Here is a 16,093-nt window from a genome sequence, read left to right as displayed (position 1 = left end):
TAAAAATTTTGAAAAAAAATTAATCGGAATTCCGTCGGAATCACATCGGAAATTCTTTGGAATTACGTTAGAAGTTCCGGCGGAATTCTGATAGAACCTCCAGGGGGCACTTTCCGGGGAATCTTTCCAAATGGGAATTGTTATTATAATTATAATTATTATAGTAATAAAAAAAGAGGTTTTATCAGAATTCCGCCGAAACCTTTAACGTAATTCCGTCGGAATTTCATCGGAATTCCAAAGAATTTCCGATGGGATTACGACGGAGTTCCGACGGAATGAGGACTCTAAAAATTTTGAAAAAAAAAATAATCGGAATTACATCGGAATCCCATTGAAAATTCTTTGGAACTGCGATGGAATTCCGACGAAATTATGTTGGAAGTTCCGGCGGAATTCTGATAGAACATCCGGCGGGCACTTTCCGGGGAATCTTTCCAAGTGGGCTCTCATAGTTGGAAAAGAAAAAAAATTATTTGATTCAATCGTTACTTGATTATTATCAAATACAACCCAGAATAAAGTTTTTTTGAAAGAAAGAAATTTTTTTTTTTTAAATCAAAGAAAAAATTTCTTTAATTTAAAAATATAAACTGTATTTGAACCAATAATTTCTGTAACTGAAAGAAATATCATTTAATTGACTTAAATAATAATAATAATTATTATTATTAAATAAATATTTATCAAAGTTTTTTTTTTTTGAATCAAAGAAAAATTTTCTTTAATTTAAGGATAAACAGTATTTGATTTTACAATTTTAAATTAATTTAAATTTAATTGATTCTTTGACTTTAATTTTATATTTAATTTCAATTTAAATACATCTAAAAACACTTAAATGGTTTTTGGAAATTAAAAAACTTTTTATTTAAATTTCGAGTCGGAAAAGTTTTTGGCAATGATACATATCTTTCATTTAAAGACATTTTCTTGAATTCCAAGTTTTTTTTTTTTTTTTTTTTTTTTTTTGGAAGTCTCGAACAAAAGTTTTAATACTGTGTATTAAGTCTGTAAAGTTGATTAAGAGGAAATTTTTTATTAACTAAAAAAATTATATTAAAATAAAATTTAAAAAAAAATTATGTTTGATTCGAAGAATTGTTTATTGATAAGATTTAAAATCTAAATATAATAATAGAAAAAGATTAGCAATTTTTGTTTACAATTTAATTTAATTCTTCTTTTAATAATTAACAAATTGGTTTTGAATATTTTTTTTTAAAAAAACAATGCAAGTAAAAATGTTTTCAAAAAAAAAACACTTGTACATATTTTAATTAAAAATAAAAACGGATCAGATATGTTTTTATTTCAAATATTTACATATTAATCACTGTTATTAATTGATACCATCTGTTTTTTTTTTAAAAAAAGCTTTTATAAGATTTAAATAAATTGTCGTAATGTTATAATTAATTTTAGCTTATTTAATAATTAAATTATTTTTTGAATATATAATTATTCAATAATAATAATTATTATAATTGTTTTATTATAATTATTTTAATATTATTATTATTTTATTATTATTTTATTATTTTCTTCATATTAATAATATCGAGAAATCAAAAATAAAAAGTAACACGAGTTTTTTTTAAATTATTAAATAATAATAATCCATAAAAAATTTACATATATTTACAGAATATAAATAGATGAGGGATAATAAAAATTTCATTCTGTAATTTACAGTTTTGCACTTTGTGATATTTCACTCTTGTAATTTTACATAGCGCGATGTATCACAAAAGTTTGCACGTTTTCTGATGTAAGATTTCAAGAAACTCTTTTCATTTTTTATATGTGGTTCGTATAATAAATTTTTCCAAGTCCAAAGTTTTTCCTTCTGGAAAATGCGTCTATGAAAAAAAAAGAAAAAGAAAATTGATGCCTGGAAAATAATGATTTGCACTTGAAATTAAAAAAAAAGTTATATTTAAACTTTTAATTATTTATAAATATAAAATATAATAATATTTAATGAAAATTAAAAAAAATTCTATTTTTTTTTAAATCAATATAAAGAATTTTTTTTTAACATAATAAAATAATATTTAATGTTTCAAAAGTCGTAAAAATTTTATAATAAAAATTTTTCTCTCTCTTTTTTTTGCGCTTATTTGATTAAAAAACGAATATCAAAAGAGAATTTTGATATGAAATGTTATTTTAAGATTCGCTATTATAATAATGAAATTAGAATTGATTTGCAATGCTGTGCATTGTTAATAATCACATTTCTTCGAATCAATTATATGCGCGCAGAGTGCCTATTTGAATTACTGTATTTGACATGCACCATTTAGTAATGGCAAAATTTTCCTGTATTTGAACAATGCTCAATTGCCTAATTTTACCCATATATGTAATATACCAAAATAATTCAATTTATATATCCAAAGGCATATTATTCGTATTCAGATAGTTATATATATATTTGAAAATGTAACATCTGAACTGACATTTATTATTCCATTTGATTATTTAATTTAATTTTTTTATTGCATTTAATTAAATTTATCAAATTTCATTTCATTTCGGATCGTTTCATTTTTTTTTTTTTTTTTTATTTATTTTTATTTGCATGAATTAACAAGCCCGCGGTAAAAACATTTGAACTTCTTTCATTAGGTTTTATTTATTTTGAAAAAATTGATAATGTTTATAATAATTACTAATAATAATATAATATTTAAAAATAAAATTAAATAAATTTATAATTTTAATCGATATATAAAATCAAATATTAAATCAAGTAATTAAGAGAAAAAAAAAAAGAGAGAGAGAGAGAGAGAGAGAAAGGGACGATTTAATTAAAAAATTTCTTTAATTGGGCTCTTCAAAAGATTTAAGAAACTTCTCTAACCTTTTTTAAAGATCAGTCTACTGACCTAATTAAATCTATTTTTTTCAATATTGTATCGAAAAGAAAGTGAATGACATTTTATAAATATTTATAATTAAATTTTTTTATGTAAAATTATATATTAAAATTTATAAATTATGTAGAATCATTTATTTATTATTATTTATTATTATTATTATTATTTATTATTATTATTATTATTTATTATTTATTATTATTATTATTATTATAATTATTTTATTATTATTAATATTTTTTTATTACCTATTATTATTTAATATTATTTGTTGTGTTGATAAATTTTTATCATAATTATTATTTTAAGGCAACAAATATAATTATTCTAATATTATAAATTATAATCATTATAAGAACATTAAAAATAGTTAAAAATTATTAGAAAATAAATATTATCTACTTTCATTACGGGAGATTGGTTTTTAAAAGAATTTTGTATATTATTAAAATTTTTAAAACAATAATTAATAATTAATAATTAATAATTAATAATTTTTTAATTATTTAAACATAAGCGGTAAATTTTTAAATGAAAAAATATGTATGTAGTTATTTAAATATAAATGCAACAAAGAAAAAAATGACAAATACAATAATGAGGGATTACATTAAGTGGCTTTTTTTTCGATATTTCAGATTAAGTGCCTCTATAAATAGAGTATTGGATTTAGTGAAATTAGATTGGTAAAATGATCTCTCGATTGTATATATATGTTAGATAAAACTGTGGATTTCAAGTGGAACATGAAATAGAACTTAATAATAAATTTAGTTTCATCCATCAATTTTCTGACACAATATTAATGCTTCTGCAAATATTAACGATACTAAAAGCACAAAATTCACATTGTTTTCCTGTATAAATAATTGTCTATAAAATTTTTTTTTTATTTTGAAAAAAATAGAAAATTTTTTTTTTTTTAAACTGAATTCATTGTAGAAAATTTAAGATAGTTTATTGACACTTGGAAAATAAGAGTAAAATTTTATATTTTTATTTAAATGAAAAAAAAAAATTAAAATTTGTTTAATTTAAATATGCAAAAAAAAAAAAAAATTTAATAAGAAGTTTTGCTCGTTGTTATTTTTCAACAAGTTGTGAAGAATATTCTAAAGATGGCAGCAATTCACTGAATTTCGACTTTACCGACCATATGTATATATATATATATATATAAAACTCTCGCGCGATAAATATATCCTGTTTATTCAATGATGATTATAAAGTAATTAGGCGAGCGAGATACGGAAAATATAGTATTTGATTTTTCATGTAATTATCACTGGTTAATAATAAGCGATGGTTACGCGATCAGCAAAGGTATTTTAATTGTATATCATTATATAGGAATTTTTCACTATTTTTTTTTTATTTTTTCAAAAAATGCAGAGGAAAAAAAAATTTATTTAAATAATCAATTACTTGATTATTAAATTATAAATAAATATATTTTATAAATAAATATATATATATATATATATATATATATATATATACTATAAATAAATAAATATTAATTAGTACACAAATATATTTAATTCGTAATTTATAATTGACTAAAATAATATTTATTTATTAATTAAATTTTTTTTGTTATAAATAACATAATTATTGGCCCAAATGCAGTTTAAATAAAAATTTATTTGGTCCAAGCAAATATTTGTTCGGTTCAAGTAAATATTTATTTGATTCCAAGTACATATTTATTTAGTTCCAAGTACATATTTATTTGATAATAGTTAAGTAACCGATTATTTGAATTAAATAATTATTTTTTATTATCCATTTGTTATTATTTTTTGAATCAGCTATAAATTTTAGTTGCCTCAATCAAATTCTTTCGTTGTTAGAAAAATTTATTAAAATAAATCACAGAAAATTAAAAGGCATTAAAATAAGCTGCAACGCTTCTTATTTTAATCCAATTTTGCTTATTTTAATCCATTTTGGTATTAAAATAAGCAAAATTCGATTAAAATAATAAGCGTTGTAGCTTATATTTTAATGACTTTTAATTTTCTGTGAACATAAAGTTTTTTTTAGATCAAATAAATATTTATGGAAACAAATTTTGTTTTGTATCAAACAAAATTTTGTTTAGAATAACAAAAACAAAAAATTGGGTTAATATAGAAAAAAAAAATTGATATATTTATTTCAAACAAAACTTTTCTTTGTAAAATTGTTATCTTTTTTTACATTGAAACGAGATGGATTTTTTTTTCTAATAGTATTTACATAGAAGAAGACATTTTAATAGGATAGCCTCATTTTTCATTTGTCAAGGTCATTTATGCCGAAGTGCAGACATGATTATTAAAGGCAACATTATCAACCCAATAAATAAGCGATCAAGTACACGACTTATGGACATTTAATTTTCTTTGGAATTTAGAACGCCGGCGATATTATATTGATCATTGAACGCCTAGTTTTGCCGGCCGGCAAGTGACTTAAAAATACATGAAACAAATTATCTAGGATAACCTTAGAAACGAGACAGATAGACAGACAGGCAGACAGACAGAGAAAAGAGAGAGAGAGAGAGAGAGAAAAAAAAAGAAAGAAGTCACCAAGATTGAAAAACTTTAATCGCTTTTTCGTATTGTCAATTAATCAACGAGAGTTAATGAACTATCGATAAACTCATCAATTGCCACACACGAGGAGAACAAAAGCTATACACTGCTTTCTCGAATTCTCTGTTCCATTGGACGAAAGTCAATGAATTTAGATGAGAGAAGAAAAAAATGTTTTTTTTGCCCCTACTCGTAGAAAAACAAAAAAAAATAGAAAGAGAGAGAGAGAGAGGGGAATACGGAGGTTAGAGGTCGATGTAAAAAAAAGGGTGAAATAAAATTGGTGGTGGAGTCAAGTGCATCTGCTCACTATTATATGTATATATATATATATATATATATATATATATATATATATATATATATATATATATATATATATATATATATACGCCTATAAAATGTAGTATGTTATCGATTGGATGGATGCCTGCTCTAAATCTGTATGCGCTTGTGTATTCGCCTGGATATATGTATGTATACATACACGATATGAAATGTAGGTCAGTGGATCACATAACCGCAGGTTTTTTTTCCTTTTTTTTTTTTTACCGAAATTCAATTTTTCAATTAGGCATTACGAGATCAGTGGCGTCTCTTGTTTTCCTAAAAAAAAAAAAAATTTTTTTTTTTCCATCTGAAATTGGTCTCATATTCAAAAATGTCATGAACTTGTGGATTTTGATATCAGTAGTAAAGGTCAGTTTTGATCAGACAATTTTTTTTTAAATTTTAATTTACGTGCGTCAGTAGTAAAAATATTATTTTAGTCAGACTGTTGAAAATTATGTTTATTAAAAGAATTTAAAAAAAATAATTATCATTAGTTATTAGTAGTAAAAGTTGGTATTGGTCAGACAAAAATTGTTCGAATTATTCAAATTTAGGTGCGTTAGTAGTAAATGTACGATTTAGTCAGACAGTTTAAAATTAATTTCAAAAAAAGAATATCGAAAAGTAATAATTACATTTTATCAGTAGTAAAGGTCAGTATTAGTCAGACAATATTGTTCGAATTATTGAAATTTAGACGCATTAGTAGTAAAAGTAACATTTAGTCAGACTTCAAAATTATTTTCATAAAACAAATTTTGATAAATAATAATATAATATAATAATTATTATTTTTATAAAAAGAATTTTGATAATAATTATAATCAGTTATTAGTAGTAAAGGTCAGTATTAGTCAGACAAAATTGTTCGAATTATTGTAATTTAAGTGTGTTAGTAGTAAACGTATTATTTAGTCAGACTGTTCAAAAATAATGTTTATTAAAAGAGTTTTAAAAAGTAATTATAATTAGATTTTAGTAGTAAAATTCGGTATTAGTCAGACAATATTGTTTGAATTATTCATATTTAAGTGCGGTAGTAGTAAATGTACGATTTAGTCAGACTGTTCAAAATTATTTTCAAAAAAGAATTCCAATAAATAATAATTTTTTTTTATCAGTAGTAAAGTTCAGTATTAGTCAGACAATATTGTTTGAATTATTTAAATTCAGACGCGTTAGTAGTAAAAGTAACATTTAGTCAGACTTGAAAAATATTTTCATAAAAAAAATTTCGATAAAAAATAATAATAATATTAATTATTTATCAGTAGTAAATGTCAGTTTTTAGTCAGACAAATTTTTTTTGCATTATTTTAATTTAAATGCGTTAATAATAAAAGTATTTTTTAGTTAGACTGTTGAAAATTATGTTTATAAAAAGAATTTTGATAATAATGATAATAATAATAATAATAATAATAATAATATAAATAAGTAGTTAGTAGTAAAGGTCAGTATTCGTCAGACAATATTGTTTGAATTATTCTAATTGAAGTGCGTTAGTAGTAAATGTATGATTTAGTCAGATTGTTCATAATTTTTTGAAAATTATTTATCAGTAGTAAAGGTCAGTATTAGTCAGACAATATTCAAATTCACAGTTTTCTGAAGCTCTCAAATTGAGTCCATAAACATTACCAAAACGTTGCATTATCAACAATTTGATACACTTTTAATGGTCTCAATTTGAGATTGTCAGAAAACTGTGAAATCTTAAAAATTACATAAAAATGTTATTAAGTAGAAAATGCCAGCTTTGGTCAGACAAAAAGTGTTTTCTCCTTTTTTTATTTGAAAATTAGTAGTAAAAGTAAATTTCAGTCAGACAGAATCAGGTTGTTAATTTTTTACAAGTAGTGAATGTCGGTTTTCGGTCAGACACAGTGGTTTAACTTTTTTTTTTGAAAGAAAAATAAATAACAGTTTATTAATATATTATTTTCGAAGAAATTCTAAATAGTTAAAAAAGAAAATTTGTTTCCTTACATTCTTTTATTTGTTTGAAAAAACAGCCAAGTTTATAAACTTTAAGGTGAAACAAATTTGAAACTATAACACGTGACCTACGTTATTAACATGTAACGCTCAAGGGTGAGGTTTAATATTATAGGTGTATTATAAATGCATGTATATTAAAGTGCAATACAAATAAGGTGGAGGTGTTAAGTGTTTAAAGCATGTTTTTGCGTGCAAATCAGCTTTGATCGTGCAACGTAATATATATAGTTATACAAATATATATATATATATATATATATATATATATATATATATATATATATATATATATATATACTATATGTATGTGTATATATTTGTATAACTATATATATTACGATCCGTGTCTAACAAGGTGGGTGTGTAAATATCTACGTGACCGTGACAGATGACGCACGCTAACCCTAAACCAACGGGGTTTTAACCACTAAACCACAATCAGCCATGAATTATATATATTCATATTTATTTTAAAAAATAAATACCTGTAAATATACATAAGGCGATTAATTTTTAATTGACATTTATTATACATGTTATACTTGACTTTCGTTTTCCTCTTTTTTTTTTTTTTTTTCTTTTTTTGCTGTTATCAATGAAATGACTCTCTTGGGTAAGGTCGCTTTATATTGAGAACTTGAATTCTTAACGCGTAGTAGTAAAGTAGTAAATCACACAGAAACGATCTGATATTTTATGTACCTTTGGGTTATTCTTACAACACTGATATTTTACCAAAAAAATTAGGCGCGAAATTTGTTTTCTTTTTCAAAAAAAAAATATCATTATTTTTATTTCAAAATCGATCTAGAAAAAGTAATCAAATAATAATTAAATAAGAAAATAATGAAATAATAAAATATTAAAATAAAATAATAATAATAAAAATAATTAATTTATAATAATTTAAATATTTCACTGATTTGTATTTGATATTCAAATTTTTGTCACGGAAATTAAATTTTATTCTTTTCTTTTCCATCAAAGAGAATTAGTTTTGTCTGACTGAAATTGACTTTTACTACTTTATAAAAAAATTTCGTCTTGCTAAAAGTGACGCATAATTTACTATATGCGAAATTACAAGAATTTAGATTATGCCTGACTAAACTTGCGTTTTACTACTCGTGAGTACTGTTTGAACTTTACTATATAATGAGAGGAGAAAAGCATATATATATATATATATATATATATATATATATATATATATATATATATATATATATATATATATAAAGTTTTGTCTCACTAATACTGGTTTTTACTACTGAAAGACAATAATTCCCAGAGATTTCAGGAAAATTTGACTCAACTATATATATATATATATATATATATATAGTAAAACTATAATGAAAAAATGCATTGTTTTGTCTGACTATAATTTTCTTTTACTACTGAGAAAAAAAAATTAAATTAAAGAAATTTTTCTCTTGGCTAAAATTTAATTTTTTTCTATTTTATATGAAAATAAGAAAAATCCAGCTATTAAAATGTAAGAAAAATAAATTTTGTCTGACTAAAATTGTTTTTACTACTGGAAAAAAAAATTATTTCCCCTTTTTTTTGAAACTATTGTATTTTATTAATATTGATATTTTCAATTAGAAAAATTAAAAGATAATCCTTTAATTTTTTTTTATATAAATGAAAAAAATGTTTTTTTTTTAAAATTTATTGCCATGGATGATGGAAAATAAAAAAAAAAATTCGTATTTTACAAAATATATATATATATATGTATATCAGAGTACGATTGGGTTAAAAGGGATGAGTGTGGGAGTCTAGTAAACCGAGATCAATACGAACAAAAGCATGGTCGCGAACTCACAACAGACCTATTGACAGATATATACATATAGTAAAGCCAATCAGTCATTTGCTCCGTTCCATTTACTTATATTACATATCATGACTTCCCGTATCAATAACTCGCAAATCGATGCAATATTATACCTTCACTGAATATTTTTGTCTAAAAAAGATTTCTTTTTTTTTATTATCTCAAATTACATATTTTTTTTTTTATTCTATTTACATTATTATTACATCATCATTATAATAATAATAATAATAATAATAATAATAATAATAATAATAATAATAATAATAATAATAATAATAATAATAATAATAATAATAATTTTTATTATTATTGTTATTATAATTATTTACTTATTTAGTTATTTGTAGTATATAAATTATAATAATAATACATAAGAATAATTATTTTATTATTTTTATTTTTGTAGAAATAATATTAATTTTAAACAATTTTTTTTTTTTTTGTTACAGATACGGTGAGTTGAAAGAAAAATTTTCATTTTGATCGACATATTCGTAAGTACTACAAAAAACTACAAACAGGAAATAAAACTTTTTCTATAAAAAAAGAAGTAAAAAAAAATTTTAATTTAAAAAATTAAAAAATTAAATAGAAAAATTGAACTTACACAAAAATGCCATATCACTTGGATATAGTTTTTAAAAAAATTTTTTTTATTCGGACAATTTTGTGAACAATTTTTTGTTTTGTCAACGTTTTTCGGGAGTTTTGTAAATATTTATATAGCCTTGGCTACATTGGCATAGGTTTTCCGACTAGTCGCGTTGTGCAGCTGCGCGCCAATCATATACACCGCAAAGGTTACCGATTCGATTAATCATACACCTTATACATATGTATATATATATATATATATATATATATAGTTACAACTTTTCTAACACCACTTGTTATTTATATACCTATGCATTCAATATACACACCAGTTAGATATAAATATTTCTATCGATCGACATCAGCTGGTAGACTTTTTTTTTTAAAGCCCCTATGAAAATTATAGTATATCTATTTCTGAACTCGCGAAAACAAACAATAATAATAATAATAATAAATACGAAGTCGCAATAAAAGTAATAACAAAGTTAAATTAATGGGAGAATAGATATTTATAAATGTAGTTTGAGACTCGTGTGTAATTGAGGAAATTGTTTAAAAAAAAAAAAATAAAATGGAAAATTTAAAAAAACAGCAATATGCTATTTAAATCGAAAAAAATGGATAAAATAATATAAATTTTTATAAATTATTAATTAAATTAAATGTTAAAAAATTGTTTGACAATTTATTATTTTATTTATACTACTTAATAGAAAAATTGTAAATTTAAACGTTTTGTCTGACTGAAATTGACTTCTACTACTTGCGCTAAAATCACAAGTAGATGAAAATTTTTTTTCTGTCTGACTAAAATAGTCTTTTACTACTGATAATATTTTTAACCTGATTTTCATAAATTAAAAAAAAAATTGTCTATGAATAAATTTTACCACTTGGTAGAAAATTTTGTTTTGTCTGACTAAAATTGCCTTTTACTACTTATGCTAAAAAATGGCAAGCTGAAATTTTTTGCCTTACTTTTTTTTATTATCTATAATAAAATTATTTAAAGCATTCATTATTTACTGTTTAATGTTTCTATTGTATATTTTTTTCTTTCAAGTTTTGAAGAATATAAAATTTTAATAATAGACAGTTTAAGGAAGTTTTAAAAGTAAAGTAAATAGAAATTTTCTTTTTTTATTACTCATTTAATAATAATAGAACAAATTTACAAATTAACATATTATCTATGAATTTTTATGTAGGGGGAAAAAAAACAATTCGTATTTTTTTTTTTTTTTATTTGAAAATTTAATTATTCTAAATATTATTTATTATTCGGAATATTTAATATAATTTATTATTCGAAATATTTATTTAATTATTCCGAATATTATTATTACTAATAGTAATATTATTTATTAGTCCGATTACGATTTATTTAATTTACTATTATTTTATTATTTATTTTAAAAAAATTTTATATTATACTATAGTGGACAAAAATATACATTTTTTTCCTTAATTAGAAATATATTTTTGCAAGCAATTCTATGATTTGCGTCATTTGCGTGAATGTAACTTTCTTACTTTTTTTTTTTAACTGTCACTACACGGAAATAGAATATAATACTTCCGGAAACTTATAAACTTATAATTATATATATACCCTCTAACAAAGCTTTAGTTTCTGATATTAATACAATATAAAAACGTTCTCTTTGATCACTAACTATATAGGATTAATATTTAGAATATTGATTATTTATCACAGTAATTCTGTCCTTTTTATTATTATTAATAAATTTTTTATATCTAAATTTATATTTAAGGATAGAAAAATATTTTTTCCTTGATACTCTATTTTATATTTATAGCATTTTATAAATAGTATTTAATTATTATTATAAATTCATAAATTATTCTACGACCTTTCTTTTATGTGTGTTTAATTTTTTTTTCTCTCTTTTTTACTTTTGAATAAGAAAAAAAAAATTCGACTCAAATGCTGCGTTGAGTTCAAGGTTAAATCACCAGTCCTCGAGAAAAGTTTGCGTGCATATAACTTTTTAATTTTCCTTTTTTTTTATTTTATAATTATCCTAAATACAACACGTGAAGCGATAAGGAAGCGATTCTAAGATGTCGATTATTATTATAAATATTTAGTTGAGCTGCAAAAAAAGAAAAGCTGCGGGAGCAACAAAAAAGCAGGATCGATAAAACAACAAAATATTGCGGGTACAATGAAATTTATTACAAAAGTGTACAAACATTTTCATTTCTCATTTTTTTTTCTGCGGACAATACTGAAACCCAAGATATGCATTACAATGCAAATAAATATCGATTAATAATCAGGATGGCAATTTTTATGTAAGGAAAAAAAATTATTTTTTTTTCGGTTACATTTATGTCCCAAGTTTCTAAAGGAATTGTAGGAATTTTTATTTTTTGTTAAATTAAATAATAATTAAAATTTAAAAAGAAATTTAAATAAAGAACAGAAATAAATAAATAATAATTTTTTTATTAAATATTAATTAACAAATAATTTAATAAATAATAATTAATAAATAAATAATTATTATATTAAATAATTGTTAATAAACAAATAATGAATTAAATATTAATAAATAAATAATTTATTAAATAATAGTTAAAAAAACAAATAATTAATTAAGTAATAATTGATTCAAAAATACTTAATAAATAAATAATTTGTTAATAACAAAAAAATAAATATTTTCTTAAATAATAATTTATAAACAAATTAAGTTAAATAATTTTAATAAAATAAAGAAATAAATTAACAATAATATATTATTAAATATTAATTAATAAATAAATAAGTAGTTTATTTATTAATAGTTCATAAACAAATAATTTCTTAAATAATAATTAATAAATAAATAATTTATTAAATATTAGTTAATAAACAAATAATTTATTGATAATAAATAAACAAATATTTTATTAAATATTAATTAACAAATAATTTAATAAATAATAATTAATAAATAAATAATTTATTAAATAATAGTTAATAAACAAATAATTTATTTGTAATAAATAAACAAATATTTTATTAAATATTAATTAACAAATAATTTAATAAATAATAATTAATAAACAAATATAAAAATATATTTATTCACAAAAATAAATGGAAATTTATAAAAATTTCTTTAAATTTGCAATATTTCTAACATATCAATGGGTTTAGCTTATACATATATATGAATATATAAACATTTATATAAATAGCTTTATATACATTCAACGACAAAAAGCACATTGTGTTGATAATTGCTGAGTATTTAAAAAATATTGAAAGCGAGCGTGACAAAAAAAAATATGCTTCTTGAATTTTTGTATAAACACAACAAATAATTTTTTTATTTATTTATTTATTTTTTTTTGCCTACATGAGGGGGTTGTTTTCCTGATTTGGGGGTTGTAACGATGATGATCGTCTCGTCCTCCATAATGTCAGCCTTGCAAATCCGTATTTGGTCATGATTCATAAATTTATTCCACCTCTCTTTATTTCTCAATTAATCATTTTTCTCATGATTTATCTGTCCTTGAGAAATTCAAATTTTACAATCATCAGTCTCAATCGTTTATAACTAATATCACGATACTTTCTCTTCACATTATACATTTCGGCAGAAAAAAAAAATGTCATTCCTTCAAAAACAAAATTTCACTGAATCTCAAAAAAAAAAAATTTATTTATTATTAAATTGAGCCACGAAATCACATTTTTCATATTCTTATAATTTCTTTTCGATTTTTAGTTTTTTTTTTTTTTGTTTTAATAACCGTTGAATTATTTTTTATTAACAATTTAAGTTGTCCATATTTAAATAAAATTTATGTATTAAATTTACAATTAAATTTGTCATCAAAAAATTTGTTTCCTTTTTAAAATTACAATAAATTGCAGCGTGTAAAAAAGGCAATTGATTTGAGATAATAAAAAATGAGCAGCGCACGGTCTTGAAAAATTTCTCGACACATTTTTTCTATTATTATTATTATTATTATTATTTTATACAAAGTGCATAGCAAAAATATTTTATTTATCGAACTATTTGCTAATTAAGCTCCGTTTATTTAAAAAAAAGCACAGCCAATTTTTTTCGTTGAAGGGCGAAATTGAAAAAAAAAAAATTGTTTTCACGCACTAAAATATTTTTTTTATTTAGTGAAAAAAATTTTGTTTTAGCGTTGATGTGAGATCTAATTTGTGTTTTGATGAGAATGCGATTATGTCACACGAAAGTTTTTTTTTTCTTTTTATGCGAATACACGGGGGTTAAACTTTGATATGTGTGTCTGTCTCTAAGTGCAAGCAAAATGTTAACAAGCGTCCCGCGGTCGTCAAGGCACTGCACTTGCGCAAAATAATTTCCATAAGCATCGACAGAAAATATTGTCAATCGCAGCTAAATAAGCTCTCATTGTTTCGTGGAATTGATATTTTTAAAATTTATTGAATTTTGACCTAATTTTTTCTTTTTTTACAAATAATTTTTCCTTTTCTTTCTGTTTTATTATTATTGCGTCAAATTTTCATTCTTTTTTTTATATATTTTGTTTTGTTAAAATATCACTTTTTTGAGATTTTTTAGTACTTTTAGTATTTTATTATTTTTAGTATTTTATTATTTTTAGTATTTTAGTACTTATAGTATTTTATTATTTAGTACTTTTAGTATTTAGTACTTTTAGTATTTTATTATTTTTAGTATTTTAGTACTTTTAGTATTTAGTACTTTTAGTCCTCTTAGTATTTTTAGTATTATTTTTATTATTATTATTATTTTGACATTACTTTTTTACATGGAAGTTACTTTATTGTTATTTTATGTTTTCTATACATTTATATCGTAACTTTTTATAATTCTTTTTCTTTGCTTTCCATTTTCTTTTGAAAATCAATTTTCAATTTCCATGGTAAAATTTTGCTTTTTGGAAATTTTAGATAAAATTTTTTTTATTTTTTCGTTTTTATCTATTTTCTTCTTGAGTTTTTTTTCTTTATTATCTAAATTTTCCTCTAAATCTATGGGAGAATTTTTTCAAATTTTATACTCTCTTTTTTTTGTCAAATTTTTCCTGTAAAAATTTGATTTCTGCATTTTTTGAAAAATTTAGTAGATAAACAATTTTCGATAATTTTTTTCTTGTAATTTTAGTTATCTTGAATAAATTTTGTTTTTTTTTCTTTTTTTTTGTAATTGGAAAATAATTTTAAAAATCAAGGTCCAATGTTGAATCAGAAAGCCGCAATTGAAATCACTTCTTCCTAATCATAGTGATCGCACTTTAATTCTCCCCGGGGGGGGGGGGGGTAATTTAGTAATTTAGAAGTGCGAATTGCACTAATTTCCAAAGTTCTTCTTCACTGGTCGATACGAAGGTCACGCAAGAAAATCGATCACGACAATTACCGACCCTGAAATTAGGATGTAATTGTCTATGCACTTGTTTTGAATGAGGCATTTTTTTTTACGAAAACAAAATTTTTTGTTTCTCCTCTTCACTATTTATGAAAACACTGATTTTTAAAAAAAATTATTTTTTTTTAGTCCAATCACTGTATATAGAAATTTCCCTCTGTTTCTCTATATTTTTTTGGAGCAGAAATCGATGTTTGAGAAAATATTCTTTTTTTTTCTATTCGTTCAGTGAACACACATCGAACAAAATAACAATGAAAAAAAAGAAAGGAAAAGAAAAAAAAAAGAAATGAAACAAATCACTTTTTTTGGGGGGAGGGGGGGGGATGAAAAAGATAGAACTGTCCGATATCCGATAAATCCGCTTTCTTCTCCTTTTTTGAAAAAATTTACAGTGCATCAGCCCTTGCCACACTGCAAGGCGACACCTGT

General features: G+C 21.8%; 1 protein-coding gene across 6 annotated transcripts in view; it reads right to left on the bottom strand.

The window, feature by feature from the left end:
* The window catches only part of LOC127290500 (potassium/sodium hyperpolarization-activated cyclic nucleotide-gated channel 2), a 167,652-nt gene that overhangs the window by 78,563 nt on the left and 72,996 nt on the right, over positions 1–16,093 (bottom strand). Inside the window, exon 1 of one of the 6 annotated variants that reach the window (XM_051319099.1) lies at positions 13,619–13,970. The exons of the other annotated variants lie outside the window; for them this stretch is intronic. Coding sequence (XP_051175056.1) covers positions 13,619–13,710 — 92 coding nt within the window. The 5' untranslated portion in view covers positions 13,711–13,970. Of the gene's footprint in view, positions 1–13,618; positions 13,971–16,093 lie in introns of those variants that run through there. 6 annotated transcript variants of the gene reach the window in all.

The sequence above is a fragment of the Leptopilina boulardi genome, unplaced genomic scaffold (assembly GCF_019393585.1).
Source record: "Leptopilina boulardi isolate dan_hultmark-lab unplaced genomic scaffold, ZJU_Lbou_2.1 LbouV2_70, whole genome shotgun sequence".
Lineage (NCBI taxonomy): Eukaryota > Metazoa > Arthropoda > Insecta > Hymenoptera > Figitidae > Leptopilina > Leptopilina boulardi.
The sequence above is the reverse complement of the archived record's forward strand: the minus strand, read 5'-3'. Positions and strand labels throughout refer to the sequence as shown.